The sequence below is a fragment of the Salvelinus alpinus genome, chromosome 1 (assembly GCF_045679555.1).
Source record: "Salvelinus alpinus chromosome 1, SLU_Salpinus.1, whole genome shotgun sequence".
Taxonomy (NCBI): Eukaryota; Metazoa; Chordata; class Actinopteri; order Salmoniformes; family Salmonidae; genus Salvelinus; species Salvelinus alpinus.
Genome location: NC_092086.1, coordinates 20,566,026 through 20,590,687, shown reverse-complemented (window position 1 = coordinate 20,590,687; position 24,662 = coordinate 20,566,026). Strand labels below are relative to the sequence as shown.

Sequence of the window (24,662 nt, the reverse complement as noted above, 5' to 3'; positions counted from 1 at the left end):
GGTTAGGATCAGAACGGCAGTGTGATTAGGTTAAAGGAGTAGTCTGCTTTGAGGACTGAGACTTTGCACCATGGTCTCTAGATCATAAGGGAAGTAAAGTTGCAGATCATTGAAAGTAAGATTAAAAAATGCAATTCCTGTTTCAAGAAAGTGTTTCATATGAACTGGATATACACTATGTACAAAATATATTATGAGACACTTAGCTCACTGGTTCTGCCTGGTGATCTGCCTCCTGATGGGGCCTCCCTAGCACACTGGTTCTGCCTGGTGACCTGCCCCCTGATGGGGCCTCTCTAGCTCACTGGTTCTGCCTGGTGACCTGCCCCCTGATGGGGCCTCTGACAGACAGACAGACACGTTGTGTCAGAGGCAACAATAGGCATCAGGAGATGATGTGAATGTTAAGTTCCCTTTCAGTCAGTGCATTACTAATAACACTACTAACACACAGCTATGGGGATTGTGCTGTTTCTCACTACCATCACATACTACTTAGTAAAACCTCAGACACAAGGCATGTTATTTTCTAAACATCCTTTAGAAGTTACATTTGCAGGATCTTTGTATATGGGCGGTCACTGGTCATACCGAGTACCACTGCACAACTTCCCCAATCTTTGCCCCAAATTCAGCTCCTTACTTTCCTGAACTAAGTTTAGCACCCTAATAAAAAAACTGCATATCAGAATATATCAAATATATATTTCGTGGCTCTCTGGATCAGAGCCTCTACTTGTCTTACAAGAGTATTACTATGCAATATACAAGCTGGACTTTAAAGTCCTTCGCTTCCCTCAATACTCCTCACCTTCATAAGTGTCTTTGGAGCAGAATCAAGTCAATCTACAAGAAACCTAAGAATACAAGTCATACATATCATTTACCTGTGAGCAGCTAGTTGAAACTGTCATCACAGTTCAAGGAATAGGATCCTGGGTGTGTTAATACAGCACTTGAACCATAAGGCACTTCTTACAGTACTTAGCAGTACAATGATAGGTCACTTATAATAGGCCACTTATGATTGTTTTTTAAAATAGTACATTTAACTAGGCAAGTCAGGTAAGAACAAATTATTATTTACAATGTCAGCCTACCAGGGAAACGTGGGTTAAGTGCCTTGTTCAGGGGCAGAATGACAGATTTTTACCTTGTCAGCTCGGGGATTCGATCCAGAAACCTTTCAGTTACTGGCCCAACACTCTAACCACTAGGCTACCTGCCACCCCAGGTCACTTATAATAGGTGACTTATGATAGGGGACTTATGATAGGTGACTTATGATAGGTGACTTATGATAGGTCACTTATGATAGGTCAATTATGATAAGTCACTTATGATAGGTCAATTATGATAGATAGGTGACTTATGATAGGTCGCTTATGATAGGTCAAGTTTGATGGTTCACTGATAGGTGTGCGTTGGCACTAAGGATACAGGTTATTACATTGTGCTAATGTTAGGTTTCTTTGGTAATATGGATAAACGGTCATATACATTGTAATACATTATTAAGATTTATTATCAATTAAAAGTCTGGGGATATAAGTGGAGTCCTTACCACTATTTCAGTCAAGGGTCTCTCTCTCTCTCTCTCTCTCTCTCTCTCTCTCTCTCTCTCTCTCTCTCTCTCTCTCTCTCTCTCTCTCTCTCTCTCTCTCTCTCTCTCTCTCTCTCTCTCTCTCTCTCTCTCTCTCTCTCTCTCTCTCTCTCTCTCTCTCTCTCTCTCTCTCTCTAAAGTGGGTCTCTCTTTCCCACTGCCACTCTCCTCTCTTCGTCCCTCGATTCTCAAACCCCTCTCTCACATCGTATCCTCTTCCTCCTCCTCCACGTCTTCTTGTTGTGGGAGGAGTCCGTAGTGGTCGAGGCCCAGTGGTAGGAAGCTAGCCCTGGGTCGGCCATCATCCTCCACCGAAGGGGTATGCTGGGAGTTGGAGTCCAGGACGTCGCTGGAGTTGCACTTGGTGTACCTCTCTCGGTCTATCTCCTGGCCCGCGAGCTCCCCCTCAGGGCCCATGCCACGGTTCTTCAGCCAGGAGTGGAAGTAGCCAACAGGGACAGGCAGGGTGGCAGCCAGGATCAGCATGGCCAACATGGCCAGGGCCCAGCCTGGGTACTCCAGAGTTGTCTCCGATGCCTGGAGAGGAAGACATACAGTCTAAGGGTTCCAAAAGGATTCTTCGGCTGTCCCCATAGGAGAACACTTTCTGGTTCCAGGTAGAACCCTTTTTGGTTACAGGTAGAACTCTTTAAGGTTCCATGTAGAACCCTCTGTGTTAAGGGTTCTGCATGGAACTCAAAAGGGTTCTTCTAGAGGCAAAAGAAACGCACACCTATTTTGGCGAGGTGCTGGCCAGCGGAGTAGAACACTTGAACAATTTATAATAATGAATAACCTAATAACCAAGGTTTTGACAGACAAGCTGTCTTCATCAGGGTATAATGACAAACACTGCAGGGTGACATGATCTTTTTCAGGGACAGTCTCGCAAAAATAAGCATTCTTGCGTTCTAACTACCCGCTATTCAAAGTTCTCTGAACAAATTAAGGGAATCGTTCACAAACATTGGCACATTCTAAGATCCGATGACAGTATCGGTAATGTGTTTTCGAACCCTCCCTTGATCGTATTCTCGCGGGGCAGAAATCTCAGAGATCAATTGGTAAACTCTGATTTACCACCCCAAGATAATCCTGAACAACGTCTATTTGCGCCCCTACTGGATGGAAACTACAAGTGTAATGGCTGTGCTCAATGCAATGGCACTTAAAATGTAGATCCTTCAAACACCCCCAAACAGGGAACCAGATCCCAATCAAAGGTGTTATCACGTGCTCCACTAAGGCAGTTATTTATCTTATAACTTGTCCTTGTGGTATAAATTATGTGGGTAAAACAAAACGCAAATTAAAAGTATGAATCTCGGAGCATCGTAGCAAAATAAGGTGCAAAAACTAGACTTACAGCCCACTTTTTGGAAGAAAACCACTCGATTTCGTCCCTACGTTATATCGGCATCGAACAAGTCACCCTCGCTAGGAGGGGGTGACCTCGACAATTTATTGTTAAAACGAGAGGCTTTCATTTATAGACCCTTGCTCCCTTCGGTCTCAATGTAGACTTTGATCTGAAGCCATTCTTGTGATTATTGTGATTTTGCTATTGTAAATGTTTGTAGGCTTATGTAGCCAGATTGTATCTATGATCGTATGCTATCCATTCATGTTTTTGGTATGTTCTTTTTATATCTGAGAATTAACCAATGATATCAGGCCACACCCGGCTATGATTACAGACACCTGTGTGTGTCCTTTGACACTATATAAACAAGTCACCCCGCAGTGTTTGTCATTATACCCTGATGAAGACAGCTTGTCTGTCCAAACGTTGGTTATTAGGTTATTCAATTATTGCATCTGAGCACCTACAGTGTGTGGCACTCAAAATGGTTCTACCTGGAACCAAAAGAGTTCTACCTGGAACCAAAAAGGGTTTTCAAAGGGTTCTCCAATGGGACAGTCAAATAATCCTTTTAGGTTCTAGATAGCACCTTGTATAGGGGGATGAGAGCGAAAGAGAGAGAGAAAAGACAGAGAGAAAAGAAAGAAAGAAAGAGGGAGGGAGGGAGGGAGGTATAAGAAGAGAGTGAAGAAAAGAACATGAGTGTAATCAAGCAATTGAGAGAATAATGTACTTCAAGGAAGTTAGGAAGGAAGTTAGGAAGGTCAAAAGGAAGGAAGGAAAGGAAGCCCTCCATCTAGCCAGCCAGGAACAGGGACCAGGGCCATTGTAGGGGTATCTCACCGTGGTGTGGTTCCAGGCTGTGTAGGTCGGTCGTTTGAAGACCATTCGCAGTAGACTTGCTGCCAGCAGGCCCACCATAGCAAACAGACACACGTACTTCCACAGGTACTTATACAGCACCGGGGGGCGCCATTTCAGCATGATCTCAATGTCATCCAAGAAGCTAGGGAGGAGATGAGATGCTAGATATGTCCTCATCACAGATCCTGAATCTCAAACCAACCCCTATAGCCTCTAGCCCGCTAGACTCTTGTGGAGATGTTAGAGGATTAGATAGCTGTCCACAATATGGCAACAATTCCACCCAGCCTATTAGAGGCTTGCTTGTATTTTAGATATCTCTGAACCTGATTTAGCTTTGAGACATTTTGCAGATGTCTTCAATACTATTGTGGATAATCATGTTCCCTTCAGAAAATGAAGGGTTAAAAGTAAATCGAAAGCCTGGTACACTCCGGAAGTTGCAGAAGTCATTCATAAAACAGTTGATGCTTGGGTCAAGGCCAGGAACACATGATTAGGCCTGCACTGGTAAGTTTTTAAGCAACTGAGGAATTATTGTCTAAGACAAGTCAGAAAGGCTAAATCTGATCATTATGTAAGTTGTCCTCGATAGGGCTGAGCTCTGTTGCCTGTTCATGGTTTCATGATTATCTTAGTGACAGAACTCAGGCCATCATAATTGATGAGGTTTAGTCTGAATGTCTTGAAGTACATAAAGGTGTAACACAGGGGTTGGGACTCAAATTGCAGTTTCTATGCCTTCCACTAGATGTCAACAGTCTTTAGAAAGTGTTTCAGTCTTGTATTCTGAAAAATGAGGAAGTAAGAGCAGTCTGAATGAGTGGACCCTAAAGTTTCACAGAGCTTTTTCTTGCGCACAACCGAGAGAGTGCGTTTCTTGTTTACATTTTATATTGACAACGTTATTGTCCGGTTGAAATATTATCGATTATTTAGACTAAAAACAACCTGAGGTTTCAATATAAACATCGTTTGACATGTTTCTATGAACTTTACGGATACAATTTGGATTTTTTTGTCTTCCAGTTTTGACTGCGTTTCAGCCTGTGGATTACTGAACGCACAAACAAAAACTGAGGTTTTTGGGTATAAAGAGACTTTATCGAACAAAATAATAAAAATTTGAGTAAATGAATGTCTGCTGAGTGCAACCATATGAAGAACATCAAAGGTAAGGGATTAATTTTATCTCTATTTCTAAATTGTGTAACTGTTCTTTCTGGCTGGCTACTGTTTGTAATGATTTGTCTAGTGGGCTGTGTTCTCATAATCGTAAGGTATGCTTTCGCCGTAAAGCATTTTTTAAATCTGACACTGTGGTTGGATTCACAAGAAGTTAATCTTTAAACCTATGTAAAATATGTTTTGTTTTCTGAATTTTTATAATGAGTATTTCTGTATTTGAATTTGGCGCCCAGCAGTTTCACTGGCTGTTGAAGAAGTGGGACGCTACCGTCTCACGTGCCCAAGAGAGGTTAACTGACTTGCCTAGTTAAATAAAAGTTCAAAAAATCTGGATGTGTTAAAACTACAGTCAGATTTTATAGCTATGCAGGAATACCTTGCTGATTTAAAACGTGTGCTTAATATGGGCATAACGAAATACATGTTGTTTCCAAACTCTCGTAGTTCATCTGAAACATTCTTACATGTTCACTCATTAGATCGAACGTGCTCCCCCATATGAAGGAAAAGCAGCCAACAAGTGCTCAGCATATGTGGGAACTCCTTTAAGACTGTTGGAAAAGCATTCCTCATGAAGCTGGTTGAGAGAATGCCAAGAGTGTGCAAAGCTGTCATCAAGGCAAAGGGTGGCTACTTTGAAGAATCTAAAATCTAAAATACATTTTGATTTGTTTAACTCTTTTTTGGTTACTACATGATTCCATGTGTGTTTTTTTAATAGTTTTGATGTCTTCACTATTATTCTACAATGTAGAATATAGTAAAATAAAGAAAAACCCTTGAATGAGTAGGTATGTCCAAACTTTGACTGGTACTGTATATATATATATATATATATATATATATATTACGATGTTGTATTATGTTGGGCACATTTGTAAAAGAGACGTAGGTCTCAATATGTCTTCCCTGTTAAAACAAAGGTTCACTAGAAAAATAAATACAAAAGGTTGAAAATCTACAGGTTAGGACAAGAGGATTCTAATATCCCATAAGTCGTTGCATAAATGCGGAAACAAATCTAAACAATGGGACGAGCAATGCGAGCGAAAATGACTGGAAGTGGATGTTAGCATTGCAGAACGTTTCAGCTAACTACTCAGCAAGTACATTACTGTTTCTCTCTCATCCTAGTCATTTAAATGTGTTTAAAATGACAGCCACTACAGCCACTTCATTACTTAATGTCCTGACCGCTGGTCACATTTACAATACTAATCCTGTAGAATCAGCAACGGTGCTGGGCCAATGAACTTGTTTATTTTAGAACGCTCCTCATGGAATTACTACGTTGTCCTAACCTGTGTCTTTTTGACCTAGATCAGAGGTCAGGTGAAAGCTACCACCATATTGCTTACACCTATCCAATCCTCTCAGATCTACACAAGTGCCTAGGGCCCAGGGCCCAGGGCTATGGGGTTGATATGGGATTGGAAAGGTAGACTGGAAGTAAAGTTAAGACAGTCCCCCTTTCGACAACAAAGTCGTTATACCATAGTGTGTTAAACTTTATACCATAATCGCATTGGAACACATGACAATTCAATGTGTAATTGCACCAACTACCACTAGGTGTCAGAGTTGTAAGTACTATGTAACAATCTGTTCCCACACTGTATAACACCATACATACACAGAAATCATTTCCACCATATGGTATGAAAGTCCCGCCTACTTTCTGGATCATGTCCCACGACGTTTTTGAATGGCCTTCAAGATTATATTATCAAGTTCATCAAAACGCGGTCATTTAAAATGTATATAATATAATATTTCTATTCATGGGTTAATTTACTTATACCCAGTGCCACCCATGAAGGTTTTCAATTACAAAAAATAAAACGCAATCGAAAACCTTCATGAAAGGCAACAGTTAGAAGTAAATTAAACCATGAATAGAAATATCATTTTACATACACTAAGTATACAAAACATTAGGAACACTTTCCTATTGAGTTGTCCCCCTTTTCCCTCAGAACAGCCTCATTTCATTGTGGCATGGACTCTACAAGGTGTCAAAAGCGTTCCACAGGAATGCTGGCCAATGTTGACTCCAATGCTTCCTACAGTTGTGTTAAATTGGCTGGATGTCCTTTGGGTGGTAGACCATTCTTTATACATTGGGAAACTGTTGAGCGTGAAAAACCCAGCAGCGTTTTCAGTTCTTGACATACTCAAACCGGTGTCTATTACATCTATTACCAGACCCCGTTCAAAGGCACTTACAGTAAATATTTTGTCTTGCTCATTCACCCTCTGAATGGAACACATTCACAATTCAGGTCTCAATTGTCTCCAGGCTTAAACATCCTTCTTTAACCTGTCTCCTCCTCTTCATCTACACTGATTGAAGTGGATTTATCAAGTGACATCAATAAGGGATTATAGCTTTCACCTGGATTCACCTGGTCAGTCTGTCATGTAAAGATCAGGTATTGTTTTGTACACTCAGTGTAAATCTTAAATGGCTGCGTTTTGATGAATTAGATTTTATATTCTTGAAGCCCAATTCAAAAACTGCGTGGGACATGATCCAGAAAGTAGGCAGGATCATACTGTATTACGGAGGGACATCGCAAATATTTGTTGTAATTAATGCAATGTGACATAGAAAAGAAAACATGAATAAATTATCCAAAGAAAGGAGTACTGTACATCACTGGTATTATACTATTACATTGGTATTATACTATTACATTGGTATCATACTATTACATTGGTATTATACTATTACATTGGTATTATACTATTACATTGGTATTCTACTATTACATTGGTATTGGTAAACCCGTTTGGATGTCTTACCGGTCAGCTCCGTACACCCAGGCCACAGCGAATGTCTCAAAGACCACCACGATGATCAGGGGTAGGGTGGCAGAGTAGTCATCGAACATCATCACAAAGTAGTTCCCCGAGCGCTGGGTAAACAAAAGTCCGATCACAAAGCCCAGAGCACAGCTGCACACTGAATCATAATGACAAAGAACACAGCTATTTAGTGACACACTGAATCATAATGACAAAGAACACAGCTATTTAGTGACACACTGAATCATAATGACACAGAACACAGCTATTTAGTGACACACTGAATCATAATGACACAGAACACAGCTATTTAGTGACACACTGAATCATAATGACAAAGACCACAGCTATTTAGTGACACACTGAATCATAATGACAAAGAACACAGCTATTTAGTGACACACTGAATCATAATGACACAGAACACAGCTATTTAGTGACACACTGAATCATAATGACACAGCACACAGCTATTTAGTGACACACTGAATCATAATGACAAAGAACACAGCTATTTAGTGACACACTGAATCATAATGACAAAGAACACAGCTATTTAGTGACACACTGAATCATAATGACAAAGAACACAGATATTTAGTGACACACTGAATCATAATGACAAAGAACACAGATATTTAGTGACACACTGAATCATAATGACAAAGAACACAGCTATTTAGTGACACACTGAATCATAATGACAAAGAACACAGATATTTAGTGACACACTGAATCATAATGACAAAGAACACAGCTATTTAGTGACACACGGACTAAATGTTTCAAAGACAGACAAAGAGCACAACTACAAACTAAAACACCAAAAAATATAAGTACTTGTTATATTTTTTGTTGTTTTAGTTTGTAGTTGTGCTCTTTGTCTGTCTTTGAAACATTTAGTTGAGTGTGTGTGCGCACGTGGGTGCATTTGTGTATTTGTGTATTGGTGCATTGGTGTGTGTGAATATGTCTGTATTACCAGTGAGCATGGTCCGGTGGCGTCCCAGCAGGCTGAAGTTGTCCATGAGGGGGGTGAGGATCCCCTGCATGGTGCCGAACATGGTGCTCATGCCCAGGTTGAGCAGCATGAGGAAGAAGAGCGTGGACCAGAAGGGGCTGGCAGGGAACTGGGCCATGGCCTCTGTGAAGGCAATGAACGCCAGGCCCGTCCCTTCCACACCCTGGGGGTTAGAGAGAGACAAGAGGGACAAACACTTTATTCTATGTGGAGTATGTTGATATTTGTAACCTGTATTCTATGTGGAATATGTTGATATTTGTAACCTGTACGAGGGAGAAAAAAACGAGGGAGGGTGAGAACGAGGGAGGGTGGCAACGTGGGAGGGAGGGAGAGAACGAGGGAGGGAGGGGGGAGAGAACATGGGAGGGAGGGAGAGAACGGGGGAACGAGGGAGGGTGGGAGAGAACGAGGGAGGGTGGGAGAGAACGAGGGAGGGTGGGAGAGAACGAGGGAGGGTGGAGAGAACGAGGGAGGGAGGGAACAAGGGAGGGAACACGGGAGGGTGGGATAGCGAACAAGGGAGAGAGAGAATGAGGGAGGGAGGGAACAAGGGAGGGATGGAGGGAATGAGGGAGAGAACGAGGGAGGGGGGCAATGTGTTAACAGGAGGTTGTAAGGGGTGAAGAAAGAGAGGGAATACAAGGTAGGGGAAACAGAGGGAGGTAAAGACAGCTCCTTATAAATAACTTTGTGCCTACATTACAAAGGACTCCGTTCTCCATTATTTCTGAAAATAGGATTTGAACCACAAGCCCCCTAAAACCTAATCTAACCCTCACCTTGTTCATCTCCTCATCCAGGTCACAGTCGGTGATGTTTGTCCCCACCTGGGAGCCGTAGTGATGGTACCACTCTCTGTAGTCAGGTATGGTGACGGAGGCAGGATCAGACATGTTGAACCACGGCCACCAGTGATGGTTGCTTCCATGTGTAGCCATGTCGTTTAACAGGCCCAGATTTCTGAAGGGTGGGAGGTGACGTAGCCTGAGCTTAGAATTATAAGGTTCCTTCTGTAAAAAGTTGATTCTGAGATAATTGGCTTTAAAGTTACCAACCCTTATTGTTTTGAATGGTGTGAGAAATTTCTATCTCATATCCTTATTCACTTAACAACATGAATTGGGGTATTTAGAGTACTATATAGGTAGAGAACATTGAACAGAACAAGAAAATGTCCAGAACTCAATTTGGGTAAAATTGCAGATAGAACATGATAATTCCAAGCTCTCAATATCGCAATTCCCTTCAGGTACATCGCTATACTTTATTTGAAGGTATGCTTACACTCTTAGAAAAAAAGGTTCCAAAAAGGTTATTCAGATGGACCCATAGGAGAACCTTTTTGGTTCCAGGTAGAACCCCTTTTTTTGGTCCCAGGTAGAACCCTTTTTGGTTCCATGTAGAAACTGGAACCAAAAATAGTTATTCAAAGGGTTCTCCTACGTGGACAGTTGAAGAACCCTTTAAGGTTCTAAATAGCACCTTTCTTTCTAAGAGTGTACATATGGACATGTCTTGGATATGTTTCCATAATATTGACATGCTTTATAAAGGGATAGTTCATCCAAAATAACAAAATGACATTTTGCTTTCAGTAGCCTGTAAGCAGTCTATGGACAACACAAGACAGCAGTCCATGCTTTGGTTTAGTTAAACTGGCCACTGTCTCCAAATGGCATTTTTATTAGCATTTTTCACACTTTATATTCAAATCCTGTTAAAGTAACTTCATTGAGCTACACCAGCGTTTCCCAACCCCGCTCCTCCAACCCCGCTCCTCCAACCCCGCTCCTCCAACCCCGTTCCTCCAACCCCGTTCCTCCAACTCCGTTCCTCCAACTCCGTTCCTCCAACCCTGCTCCTCCAACCCCGTTCCTCCAACCCCGCTCCTCCAACCCCGTTCCTCCAACCCCGCTCCTCCAACCCCGTTCCCCCAACCCCGTTCCTCCAACCCCGCTCCTCCAACCCCGTTCCTCCAACCCCGCTCCTCCAACCCCGTTCCTCCAACAGTACACATTTTTGTTGTGGCCCCGGACATATACACCTGATTCTACTTCAACAAGAAGTTGAATTAGTGTTTTTTGCTACAACAGAAATGCGTGTTGTTTGGGGTACTGGAGGACCGGAGTTGGGAAACACGGAGCTACACAACCAATTGTCGACAGTTTAGGATGATCTGGACACGAAGCGTGAAAAATGCTAATACAGGAGATATAGACTTGCATTGGTTTTGTGGCACAAATGCTAAAAAGTTAGCACTTGGAGACAGTGACCAGGCAAACAAAAGCAAAGCATGAATAGCTGTCTTACCCTATCCATAGACTGCTTACAGATGAACCTTTTACTGCAGTGGGCTAAATCAGGGTCATACTAAATGTTTGTTGGTAGTCTTAAACAAATTTACTTTGAAACAAAAGTATACACGTCACACACATGGTTATGGGCTTTAACAAAAAGACACCTGTACCATGTCAGATATAGAGTTGAAATGTATTACATTTTGAGTTTGCATTCCAATATTACACTTTATGTACATCACAGAAGACAGAAATATAACAAAACCGTTGACATAGAAACACCAGATTTTCTGCAGGTTTAAAAAAAATTATGTTTATAAATTATGAAATTATGAAAAATATAAATAACATTCCACCCATGAGGCCACTTGGTCATTTGACTGCAGGAAAGTCTATGGAAAGCGATGTGATTTTGTAAATTGGGTGAACTATCCCTTTAAAGGAAAGGAGATTCAACACTATTGAGACACACACGCAAACACATTTTAAATGAGAGGGCCTTATTTCATTGAAGGGAGTTATCCCTTTAAACTGGGCTGAAACCTTCCCCAGCATAAGTCAAGGAGTGTAACATCAACAGAACCCTGAGATGTGCAGCAGACATTACACATACCTTTTCAGTTCCATGATCTACAAACAGTCTCTCTCTCTCTCACTCACACACACACACACACACACACACACACACACACACACACACACACACACACACACACACACACACACACACACACACACACACACACACACACACACACACACACACACACACACACACACACACACACACACACACACACACACACACACACACACACACAATCCCCCCTTGACTCCATACTTACTGGGTGATGCAGTTCAGGACAATGTTCTTGGCCCTGAAGCCCAGCACTACGAACACCACCAGTGATGCGAGCACTGAGGTCATGAAGTTGATGCAGGAGACCATGAGCGCGTCACGGTGACAGTTGTTGTGGATGGGGTTGTAGGAAGAGTAGGCAATCACAGAACCGTAGCCCAGGCCCAGGGCAAAGAACACCTGTGTGGCTGCCTGCCGCCACACCTGCACCTCAGCCCAAATTTCTATCTGAGACAGAGAGAGAGAGAGAGAGAGAGAGAGAGAGAGAGAGAGAGAGAGAGAGAGAGAGAGAGAGAGAGAGAGAGAGAGAGAGAGAGAGAGAGAGAGAGAGAGAGAGAAAAGAAAGAGAGAGGAGAGAGAGAGAGAAAAGAGAGAGAGAGAAAAGAGAGAGAAAGAGAGAGAAAGAGAGAGAAAGAGAGAGAAAGAGAGAGAGAGAGAAAGAGAGAGAGAGAGTGACAGCGTAAGACTAAATTCTACTCTATTTATATTCTGTCAATTCAGGAAGTGAATAGAAATTCCAGTCCTCTCTAGTCCTCTTCTCCAGAGTGCTTAATTCTTGTTTTTAAGCATCTTTGTACATCTTTGAGATTCTACTTGTAATTAAAAGCACAAAATCAATTAAATATATTATTATTATTGTTATTATTGTACTTACTTTAGGGTAGAACATGTAGGCGATTCCCTCCATGGCTCCATCCAGCATCAAGCCTCTGACGAGGAAAATGAACAGTACAGCATAGGGGAAGACTGAGGAGAAATACATCACCTATGGAGAAGAGAATTACAATTCAAATTAGGAACCATCAGTCCTTTTAATGTAGATTATAAAATATGTCTATGGATCTGGGAGAGGTTGTATTTCTCCGGCCCCATTCCTCAGCTGTATACCGGGACAGGTGGTGGGGTTGCCGTTTTGTTCTTTTTCCAATTTCAGAATGTATCTTTAACTTGACCTATAGGGAGATATAGGGCTGGGTTCATAGACACAGACTAAGTACCATAAAATATTGGATTAAATCAATATTTATCAAATGACATTCTACATTCTCTTTTAAAAACTATACATGAAAAAAAACATTTAACAAGACAAGGTCAACGAAGGAGGACATTAACATTAACATTAAACAATTTTAAAGTAACATTTGACAAAAACAGAATTCATCCGCTTTCTTCAACAGCTAGCGTGTTAACTACTAGCCTACCATAATCATGGTTAGTGGTTGCCGGGGGCGACACTACTGAGGGTCAAGGCAGGTGGTGACCCGTTACACTGTTTGTAACATGCTATATGTTGTGAAAAATATGAACTGAGAGCGTCCTTACCTTGGCAGAGGACTTGATGCCTTTGATCATGGCTAGACAGACGATGGCCCAGGCAGCCAGCAGACAGCCCGTCATGATGGGGTTAAACTCACCAGACTCATCGATGGAGTCTGTGATGTCTAGAGCCTTCCGGAACCAGAAGTACGAGGTTGGGGAGCTACCTGAGCATTCCTTTACTGACAGACAGAGAGAGAGAGACAGAGAGAGAGAGGGAGGGAGAGAGAGAGAGGACGTGAGAGAGGGAGAGAGATTTATATAGTTTACATACACAAAGCTTGCTCTTGTAGAATACAATGTGTTCATTGCACATCTAAACACAAATAAGGAGAAGCATGATATGTACCACACACACACACTCTCTTGTACAACTAACCTTGTGGGGACAAAATACGAAACTACACACACACACACACACACACACACACACACACACACACACACACACACACACACACACACACACACACACACACACACACACACACACACACACACACACACACACACACACACACACACACACACACACACACAGCTAGTGAATACCAGTGTTATTGGTGGTCATGTTGATGGGACACTGCTCCCAGGGTAGAGGATACTGGAAGGAGTTGCCCATGTAGAAGAGACTCCACGCGATGATGACATTGTAGTAGAGAGCCACAAAGAAACACACCTGAGGAAGGAAGACAGGGTTAATGCAGTATTTAACATGCTAGCTGCACCTGTAGACTTCCAGTCATTGCAAATCAAATCAAACTTTATTTGTCACATGCGCCAAATACAACAAGTACCATGAAATGCTTACTTACAAGCCTTTAACAAGAAGAGTTAAGAAAATATTTACCAAATAAACTAAAGTAAAAAATAAAAAATAATAAAAAGTAACACAACAACATAACAGTAATGAGGCTATATACAGGGGGTACCGGTACTGAGTCATTGTGCGGGGGTACAGGTTAGAGGTCATTTGTACATGTAGGTAGGGGTGAAGTGACTATGCATATAATAAAACAGCAAGTAGCAGCAGTTAGCAGCGCTAACTCGCAAAACTAAATTAAACTTCCTTCAATACTGCATGCAGGGACATCTGGGTAAGTAATTGCCAAAAGATCACACTATCCCTTTAAATATTGTTATAGCAGCTCCCTGAGACCAGCACTGACAGACAGAATGAGTATGAATAGGGTGTCAGTGTTAAGCAATAGGTGTGCATGTCAGTGCATACGTTATGCCAACACAGGGGAGAGAGGAGTGTGCAACTACTTCTCACACATTACATAGAGATCGTTCCCCTAACCACACACACACACACACACACACAGAGACACACACACACACACACACACACACACACACACACACACACACACACACACACACACACACACACACACACACACACACACACACACACACACACACACACACACACAAACCTCTAGCCTTCTCGAGCCACACAGGTGTACGAGTCAGTTTGTTTTGTATCTCTGTTTACCAGACATGAGGTGACTAAAAAGTTAATTCAGACAAACGTTGATAATGGAGTGATCTCTAACTATGCTGTTTATATGACCTCCTGCATGGTTAAACCGAGTTGACTGATTCTGACTGCTAGACTACACCAGTCTACTTCTGCAAGATGTTCTGCTGTTCTTCTTTGCCTCAGGGCTTAAGGTCAGGTTCCAAACACGTCCACAGTCATTGGTGCAGGACCTGTTAACAACACTAGGAGCCATATTCACACTGTTGACTGATTTGATGCATATTTACGCATATTCAAATATGCATTCTACATGCATGGAGCTGTTTTTAATTTACCTGGAAATCTAGTCAACAGGTTTATTGTGTCGGGCCCTGGTCTATTTTTGTTGCCTTCACCACAGATCTATAGCCTCAACATTAGGCCTTAACCGTCACCCCACTGACAATGTTTGGCTCCCAAAACATTTCTGTCAGGCCAGGGAACAGCCTGTGTTCCAGAGTTTGTAATTCCTGAGAACGTTCCTTTTGAAAACATTCTAGGAACAGTCTAGCAACGTTGTGACAAATCAAGGGGCATGGAAGGAGGTTCCTTGTATGTTGAATAATAACATGAAGTCAAAATGTTCCTTCAACCATCGTCCGAATGTTTCTCATGACAAGCAGAAGAAATAAATAACATTTTTTTTGCACCGTAACCAAACACCAGAATGCTAACCAGATGAAAGCAGTCCCAACCAAACACCAGAATGGTAACCAGATGAAAGCAGTCCCAACCAAACACCAGAATGGTAACCAGATGAAAGCAGTCCCAACCAAACACCAGAATGCTAACCAGATGAAAGCAGTCCCAACCAAACACCAGAATGGTAACCAGATGAAAGCAGTCCCAACCAAACACCAGAATGGTAACCAGATGAAAGCAGTCCCAACCAAACACCAGAATGCTAACCAGATGAAAGCAGTCCCAACCAAACACCAGAATGTTAACCAGATGAAAGCAGTCCCAACCAAACACCAGAATGGTAACCAGATGAAAGCAGTCCCAACCAAACACCAGAATGGTAACCAGATGAAAGCAGTCCCAACCAAACACCAGAATGCTAACCAGATGAAAGCAGTCCCAACCAAACACCAGAATGGTAACCAGATGAAAGCAGTCCCAACCAAACACCAGAATGGTAACCAGATGAAAGCTGTCCCAACCAAACACCAGAATGGTAACCAGATGAAAGCAGTCCCAACCAAACACCAGAATGATAACCAGATGAAAGCAGTCCCAACCAAACACCAGAATGGTAACCAGATGAAAGCAGTCCCAACCAAACACCAGAATGGTAACCAGATGAAAGCAGTCCCAACCAAACACCAGAATGGTAACCAGATGAAAGCAGTCCCAACCAAACACCAGAATGGTAACCAGATGAAAGCAGTCCCAACCAAACACCAGAATGGTAACCAGATGAAAGCTGTCCCAACCAAACACCAGAATGCTAACCAGATGAAAGCAGTCCCAACCAAACACCAGAATGGTAACCAGATGAAAGCAGTCCCAACCAAACACCAGAATGGTAACCAGATGAAAGCTGTCCCAACCAAACACCAGAATGCTAACCAGATGAAAGCAGTCCCAACCAAACACCAGAATGCTAACCAGATGAAAGCTGTCCCAACCAAACACCAGAATGGTAACCAGATGAAAGCAGTCCCAACCAAACACCAGAATGGTAACCAGATGAAAGCTGTCCCAACCAAACACCAGAATGCTAACCAGATGAAAGCAGTCCCAACCAAACACCAGAATGGTAACCAGATGAAAGCAGTCCCAACCAAACACCAGAATGCTAACCAGATGAAACTAGTCCCTGTGTGTGGTGGGAATGTTTATTGTTAGTTAGTTGAGAAACTAGTCTCTGTGTTTATTGTTAGTTAGTTGAGAAACTAGTCTCTGTGTTTATTGTTAGTTAGTTGAGAAACTAGTCCCTGTGTGTGGTGGGAATGTGTATTGTTAGTTAGTTGAGAAACTAGTCTCTGTGTTTATTGTTAGTTAGTTGAGAAACTAGTCTCTGTGTTTATTGTTAGTTAGTTGAGAAACTAGTCCCTGTGTTTATTGTTAGTTAGTTGAGAAACTAGTCCCTGTGTGTGGTGGGAATGTGTATTGTTAGTTAGTTGATAAACTAGTCTCTGTGTTTATTGTTAGTTAGTTGAGAAACTAGTCCCTGTGTGTGGTGGGAATGTGTATTGTTAGTTAGTTGAGAAACTAGTCTCTGTGTTTATTGTTAGTTAGTTGATAAACTAGTCTCTGTGTGTGGTGGGAATGTGTATTGTTAGTTAGTTGAGAAACTAGTCTCTGTGTTTATTGTTAGTTCGTTGAGAAACTAGTCCCTGTGTGTGGTGGGAATATGTATTGTTAGTTAGTTGATAAACTAGTCTCTGTGTTTATTGTTAGTTAGTTGAGAAACTAGTCCCTGTGTGTGGTGGGAATATGTATTGTTAGTTAGTTGAGAAACTAGTCTCTGTGTTTATTGTTAGTTAGTTGAGAAACTAGTCCCTGTGTGTGGTGGGAATGTGTATTGTTAGTTAGTTGAGAAACTAGTCTCTGTGTTTATTGTTAGTTAGTTGAGAAACTAGTCCCTGTGTGTGGTGGGAATGTGTATTGTTAGTTAGTTGAGAAACTAGTCTCTGTGTTTATTGTTAGTTAGTTGAGAAACTAGTCCCTGTGTGTGGTGGGAATGTGTATTGTTAGTTAGTTGAGAAACTAGTCCCTGTGTGTGGTGGGAATGTGTATTGTTAGTTAGTTGACTGTGCATCCCAAATTGCACCCTATTTACCTAAGTGCAGCACTACTTTTGACCAGGACCTATTGGGGCTCTGCCTCTCTGGTCAAAAGTAGTGCACTACAGATCTGCTATCTTAATTTAATCACTCTGTTGTTGCAGAGAATTGTCCTGCATAGCAGGAAATGTTCATTTTTGTGAATTCGATGTATTAAAAAGCTTCTAACGTTTGTAATTTCCACTTTAACATTTCAGACCTGATTTTCCCTACTTAAATGTCCATGAATTACAATCCACATAATAATTGACATTTCCTGTTGCAGCAAGACTTTTTTTCTGCTGTGAGAAGCAGGCTCAAATTAAGGTACAGCATCTGTACATACAGTATGAAATAGGGTGCTATTTGGGACCAACCCCTGTTGTGCTCACCATGCAGCTGGAGTAGCCGATACCGGCCAGCCTGTTGTGCTCACCATGCAGCTGGAGTAGCCGATACCGGCCAGCCTGTTGTGCTCACCATGCAGCTGGAGTAGCCGATACCGGCCAACCTGATGTGCTCACCATGCAGCTGGAGTAGCCGATACCGGCCAGCCTGTTGTGCTCACCATGCAGCTGGAGTAGCCGATACCGGCCAGCCTGTTGTGCTCACCATGCAGCTGGAGTAGCCGATACCGGCCAACCTGTTGTGCTCACCATGCAGCTGGAGTAGCCGATACCGGCCAACCTGTTGTGCTCACCATGCAGCTGGAGTAGCCGATACCGGCCAGCCTGTTGTGCTCACCATGCAGCTGGAGTAGCCGATACCGGCCAGCCTGTTGTGCTCACCATGCAGCTGGAGTAGCCGATACCGGCCAACCTGTTGTGCTCACCATGCAGCTGGAGTAGCCAATACCGGCCAGCCTGTTGTGCTCACCATGCAGCTGGAGTAGCCGATACCGGCCAGCCTGTTGTGCTCACCATGCAGCTGGAGTAGCCGATACCGGCCAGCCTGTTGTGCTCACCATGCAGCTGGAGTAGCCGATACCGGCCAGCCTGTTGTGCTCACCATGCAGCTGGAGTAGCCGATACCGGCCAGCCTGTTGTGCTCCCCATGCAGCTGGAGTAGCCGATACCGGCCAGCCTGTTGTGCTCACCATGCAGCTGGAGTAGCCGATACCGGCCAGCCTGTTGTGCTCACCATGCAGCTGGAGTAGCCGATACCGGCCAGCCTGTTGTGCTCACCATGCAGCTGGAGTAGCCGATACCGGCCAGCCTGTTGTGCTCACCATGCAGCTGGAGTAGCCGATACCGGCCAGCCTGTTGTGCTCACCATGCAGCTGGAGTAGCCGATACCGGCCAGCTTGGGGGAGATGTGCTTCCACACACCGATGCTGCCCTGACGGATGCACTGGCCCGCAGCCAGCTCCATGAAGAACAGGGGAACCCCCACCACCACCAACAGCATGACATAGAGCACCATGAACGCGCCTGCCAGGAGAGGGAGAGGAGGCAGAGAGTTAAACTGTTAAATCTGCAGTTCACTGTTTCAGTAAACAGCTGAGGGATGGGGTTGGAGAAATGTAACCACTGTCAGATTCAAAGACAGAGCTATGATGCAAGGACTGACAATCGATAAGATAAAAAAGATATAGTTTTAACCATGTGTTAAGGCCATACAGTGTTTGTTTACAATTGCATTGTTTACAAACAAAGGAGCAAAACAAGTTTATTTCTTGGGTTTTGGAATTAGACAGTTGAACTAAGGTCATGAGGCATTTATAAGTTATATTATTCAAGATTCAATAGCTATATATCATGAATTGAAAAGTCACAAAATTAATGTAGCAATCACAGATTGACCCTTTAAGAAACAAAGTTATGCCTCAGATGGAGAGATTCTGTAAATTGAATGCAGATGGAGCTAGATAGATAAGGAATGGGGTTAGCGAGAGAGAGAGTTTGAAAATATATTTCAAATGTTTTATTTAACCTTTATTTAACTAGGCAAGTCAGGTCAAACCCTCCCCTAAACCCCGACGACGCTGGGACAATTGTGTGCCGCCCTACGGGACTCTTGATCACTGCCGTTTGTGATACAGCCAGGATCGAACCCAGGTCTGTAGTGATGTCTCTAGCACTGTGATGCAGTGCCTTCGCCCGTTGCGCCACTCAAGAAAATAGACTGAATGGGGTTAGAGAAAGAACAGATGGAAAAACAAGAGTGAAGGAGTCAGGGGAGGGAGAGATGCAACAATGGAATAAAGTAGAGAGGAAAAGAGAGAGAGAGAGAGAGTGAATAGGGTTAGAGAGAGAACAGATTGAAAAACAAGAGTGAAGGAGTCAGGGAAGGGAGAGATACAACAATGGAATAAAGTAGAGAGGAAGAGAGAGAGAGAAAAAAACCTACCTCTTCAAAAAGTATCTTGACTAATCCCACAGGATAAAGTCTGAAAGTGATGGTTCTAATCCCACAGGATAAAGTCTGAAAGTGATGGTTCTAATCCCACAGCATAATGTCTGAAAGTGATGGTTCTAATCCCACAGCATAATGTCTGAAAGTGATGGTTCTAGTCCCACAGCATAATGTCTGAAAGTGATGGTTCTAATCCCACAGCATAATGTCTGAAAGTGATGGTTCTAATCCCACAGCATAAAGTCTGAAAGTGATGGTTCTAATCCCACAGCATAATGTCTGAAAGTGATGGTTCTAATCCCACAGTATAATGTCTGAAAGTGATGGTTCTAGTTCCACAGGATAATGCCTGAAAGTGATGGTTCTAATCCCACAGCATATTGTCTGAAAGTGATGGTTCTAATCCCACAGCATAATGTCTGAAAGTGATGGTTCTAATCCCACAGCATATTGTCTGAAAGTGATGGTTCTAGTCCCACAGCATAATGTCTGAAAGTGATGGTTCTAATCCCACAGCATATTGTCTGAAAGTGATGGTTCTAGTCCCACAGCATACAGTCTGAAAGTGATGGTTCTAGTCCCACAGCATAATGTCTGAAAGTGATGGTTCTAGTCCCACAGGATTAAGTCTGAAAGTAATGGTTCTAGTTCCACAGCATAATGCCTGAAAGTGATGGTTCTAATCCCACAGCATAATGTCTGAAAGTGATGGTTCTAATCCCACAGCATATTGTCTGAAAGTGATGGTTCTAATCCCACAGCATAATGTCTGAAAGTGATGGTTCTAATCCCACAGCATATTGTCTGAAAGTGATGGTTCTAGTCCCACAGCATAATGTCTGAAAGTGATGGTTCTAATCCCACAGCATATTGTCTGAAAGTGATGGTTATAATCCCACAGCATAATGTCTGAAAGTGATGGTTCTAATCCCACAGCATATTGTCTGAAAGTGATGGTTCTAGTCCCACAGCATAATGTCTGAAAGTGATGGTTCTAATCCCACAGCATATTGTCTGAAAGTGATGGTTCTAGTCCCACAGCATACAGTCTGAAAGTGATGGTTCTAGTCCCACAGCATAATGTCTGAAAGTGATGGTTCTAGTCCCACAGGATTAAGTCTGAAAGTAATGGTTCTAGTTCCACAGCATAAAGTCTGAAAGTGATGGTTCTAGTCCCCCAGGATAAAGTCTGAAAGTGATAGTTCTAATTCCACAGGATAAAGTCTGAAAGTGATGGTTCTAGTTCCATGGTTCTAGTCCCACAGCATCAAGTCTGAAAGTTATGGTTCTAGTCCCACAGCATCAAGACTGAAAGTGATGGTTCTAGTCCCACAGCATAAAGTCTGAAAGTGATGGTTCTAATTCCACAGGATAAAGTCTGAAAGTGACAGTTCTAATTCCACAGCATAAAGTCTGAAAGTGATGGTTCTAGTACCATAGAATAAAGACTGAAAGTGATAGTTCTAGTACCACAGAATAAAGACTGAAAGTGATGGTTCTAGTCCCACAGAATAAAGACTGAAAGTGATAGTTGTAGTCCCACAGAATAAAGTCTGAAAGTGATAGTTCTAGTCCCACATAATAAGGACTGAAAGTGCTGGTTGTAATAATAATAATTAGTGATAATAGTTCACGTAAAACATGTGTTGATAAATTTTTTGTGTATTGTGTATCTAGTGGTTATAGCGTTGGCCTAGTAACCGAAAGGTTGCTGGATCAAATCCCCGAGCTGACAAGGTAAAAATCTGTTGTTCTGCACCTGACCAAGGCAGGTTTTTTTGTATTTTATTAGGATCCCCATTAGCTGTTGCAAAAACAACAGCTACTCTTCCTGGGGTCCACACAAAACATGAAACATAATACAGAATGACATAATACAGAACATCAATAGACAAGAACAGCTCAAGGACAGAACTACATAAAACAATTTTTAAGGCACACGTAGCCTACACATCAATGCATTCACACAAACTATCTAGATCAAACAGGGGAGAGGCGTTGTGCCGTGAGGTGTTGCTTTATCTGTTTTTTTAAAACAAGGTTTGGTGTTTATTTGATGAATATAAGATGGAAGTTCCATGCAATAAGGGCTCTATATAATACTGTACGTTTTCTTGAATTTGGGAACTGTGAAAAGACCCCTGGTGGCATGTCTGGTGGGATAAGTGTGTGTGTCAGAGCTGTGTGTAAGTTGACTATGCAAACAATTTGGGATTTTCAACACATTAATGTTTCTTATAAAAAAATAAGTGATGCAGTCAGTCTCTCCTCAACTCTTAGCCAAGAGAGACTGGCATGTATAGTATTTATATCTGCCCTCTGATTACAATTAAGAGCAAATACGTTTTTTCAACAACAGATTATGGTCAATAATATCAAAGGCTGCACTGAAATCTACAGCTCCCACAATATTCTTATTATCAATTTCTTTCAACCAATTATCAGTCATTTGTGTCAGTGCAGTACATATTGAGTGTCCTTCTCTATAAGCATGCTGAAAGTCTGTTGTTCATTTGTTTACAGAGAAATAGTATTTTATTTGGTCAAACACCATTGTTTCCAACAGTTTGCTAAGAGCCGGCAGCAAGCGTATAGGTCTGCTGTTAGAACCAGTAAAGGCCGCTTTACCACTCTTGGGTAGCGGAATTACTCTGGCTTCCTTCCAGGGAAAGACTTACCTCTAGACTCAGATTAAAAATATGACAGATAGGAGTGGCTATAGAGTCAGCTACCATCCTCAGTAGCTTCCCATCTAAGTTGTCAATGCCAGGAGGTTTGTCATTATTGATCGATAACAATAATTTTCCCACCTCTCCCGCACTAACTTTACAAAATTCAAACTAAGTTAACCCACTGTTCCCCGGGCACCGAAGACGTGGATGTCACATTTCAGTTGAATGCATTCAGTTGAACAACTGACTAGGTATCGCCCCTTTCCCCCTTTATTTGTGTATTTATGTCAAATATGTCAAATCATTCAGGAATAGCTGCTAAAAGGGTTCTTCGGCTGTCCACATAGAAGATCCCTTTGAAGAATCCTTTTTGGTTCGAGGTAGAACTTTTAGGTTTCATGTAGAACCTTTTTGGTTCGAGGTAGAACTTTTAGGTTTCATGTAGAACCTTTTTGGTTCGAGGTAGAACTTTTAGGTTTCATGTAGAACCTTTTTGGTTTCATGTACAACCTTTTAGGTTTCATGTAGAACCTTTTTGGTTCGAGGTAGAACTTTTAGGTTTCATGTAGAACCTTTTTGGTTCGAGGTAGAACTTTTAGGTTTCATGTAGAACCTTTTTGGTTTCATGTACAACCTTTTAGGTTTCATGTACAACCTTTTAGGTTTCATGTACAACCTTTTAGGTTTCATGTAGAACCCTTTCCACAGAGGCTTTTACATGGAACCTAAAAGGGTTCTCCTATGGGGACAGCCAAACAACCCTTTTGGAATCCTTTTTTCTAAGAGTGCATGTAAAGTTGCCTTATGGAATTTGAAATAAACCATTCTCTCTCTCTCTCTCTCTCTCTCTCTGCCCCTGTCCTATAGGGCCCACAGAGTGAGACTTACCTCCTCCGTTCTGATGGCAGAGGTAGGGGAACCTCCATACGTTCCCCAAGCCCACGCTGAAGCCCACCTGAGCCAGTACATACTGCAGCTTGCTGTCCCACGCCGGGCGGTCGTCTGCATCCCCAGACGACGCCACGCCCCCGGAGGTCCCCTCCACTCCCAAGACCAGGAGCTCCGCCTCCGACCGACTCTCTCCCATCCTAGTGCCCTCCTCATCGCTAGGCAATGGAGGCTTCTCCATCTAGACAAAGGAAACAAAGAACAGGTGTCCCAATAGAGATAGGTGTGTGAGTGTCTGAGTGTGTGTGTGTGTTTGTGTTTGTGTGTGTGCCACATTGGTTTCTTTTTACATTTTACATTTGAGTCATTTAGCAGACACTTATCCAGAGCGACTAACATTATATCTTATGTTAGCTGTTTGGGAAAACCACATATCACAGTTGCATTAAGTAGATCTTCCCTCAATAAGGAATCTATGAGCAAAGTCAGTGGTAGTAAGACAAGACTAGTGCAGGTGTTAGAGCAGGAAAGGCAAGGGGGGCTCTTCACAGGCCTGCTAGATATGTCTCACATTATATACAATAAACAGTCAATAGACAATAAACATGGGGCTTAATGTACAGGTTCTGATAGTGAGTGGGTGTCAATAGACTATAAACATGGAGCTTAATGTACAGGTTCTGATAGTGAGTGGGTGTCAATAGACAATAAACATGGGGCTTAATGTACAGGTTCTGATAGTGAGTGGGTGTCAATAGACTATAAACATGGGGCTTAATGTACAGGTTCTGATAGTGAGTGGGTGTCAATAGACAATAAACATGGGGCTTAATGTACAGGTTCTGATAGTGAGTGGGTGTCAATAGACTATAAACATGGGGCTTAATGTACAGGTTCTGATAGTGAGTGGGTGTCAATAGACTATAAACATGGGGCTTAATGTACAGGTTCTGATAGTGAGTGGGTGTCAATAGACTATAAACATGGGGCTTAATGTACAGGTTCTGATAGTGAGTGGGTGTCAATAGACTATAAACATGGGGCTTAATGTACAGGTTCTGATAGTGAGTGGGTGTCAATAGACTATAAACATGGGGCTTAATGTACAGGTTCTGATAGTGAGTG

General features: G+C 42.4%; 1 protein-coding gene across 2 annotated transcripts in view; it reads right to left on the bottom strand.

Annotated features, from left to right (window-relative positions):
• Nucleotides 1-1,684: 1,684 nt before the first annotated feature.
• slc6a16a (solute carrier family 6 member 16a) overlaps nucleotides 1,685-24,662 on the bottom strand; it is a 35,399-nt gene continuing 12,421 nt past the window's right edge. Inside the window, exons 2-12 of one of the 2 annotated variants that reach the window (XM_071403868.1) lie at nucleotides 23,538-23,778; nucleotides 18,895-19,052; nucleotides 13,876-14,002; nucleotides 13,330-13,505; nucleotides 12,662-12,772; nucleotides 11,993-12,234; nucleotides 9,630-9,810; nucleotides 8,809-9,010; nucleotides 7,824-7,983; nucleotides 3,810-3,972; nucleotides 1,685-2,140 (exon numbers count right to left, since the gene is read on the bottom strand). In XM_071403868.1, the coding sequence (XP_071259969.1) occupies nucleotides 1,805-2,140; nucleotides 3,810-3,972; nucleotides 7,824-7,983; nucleotides 8,809-9,010; nucleotides 9,630-9,810; nucleotides 11,993-12,234; nucleotides 12,662-12,772; nucleotides 13,330-13,505; nucleotides 13,876-14,002; nucleotides 18,895-19,052; nucleotides 23,538-23,778 (2,097 nt within the window). In that variant the 3' untranslated portion in view covers nucleotides 1,685-1,804. Of the gene's footprint in view, nucleotides 2,141-3,809; nucleotides 3,973-7,823; nucleotides 7,984-8,808; nucleotides 9,011-9,629; nucleotides 9,811-11,992; nucleotides 12,235-12,661; nucleotides 12,773-13,329; nucleotides 13,506-13,875; nucleotides 14,003-18,014; nucleotides 18,115-18,894; nucleotides 19,053-23,537; nucleotides 23,779-24,662 lie in introns of those variants that run through there. The other variant, XM_071403959.1, reaches the window with a different exon arrangement.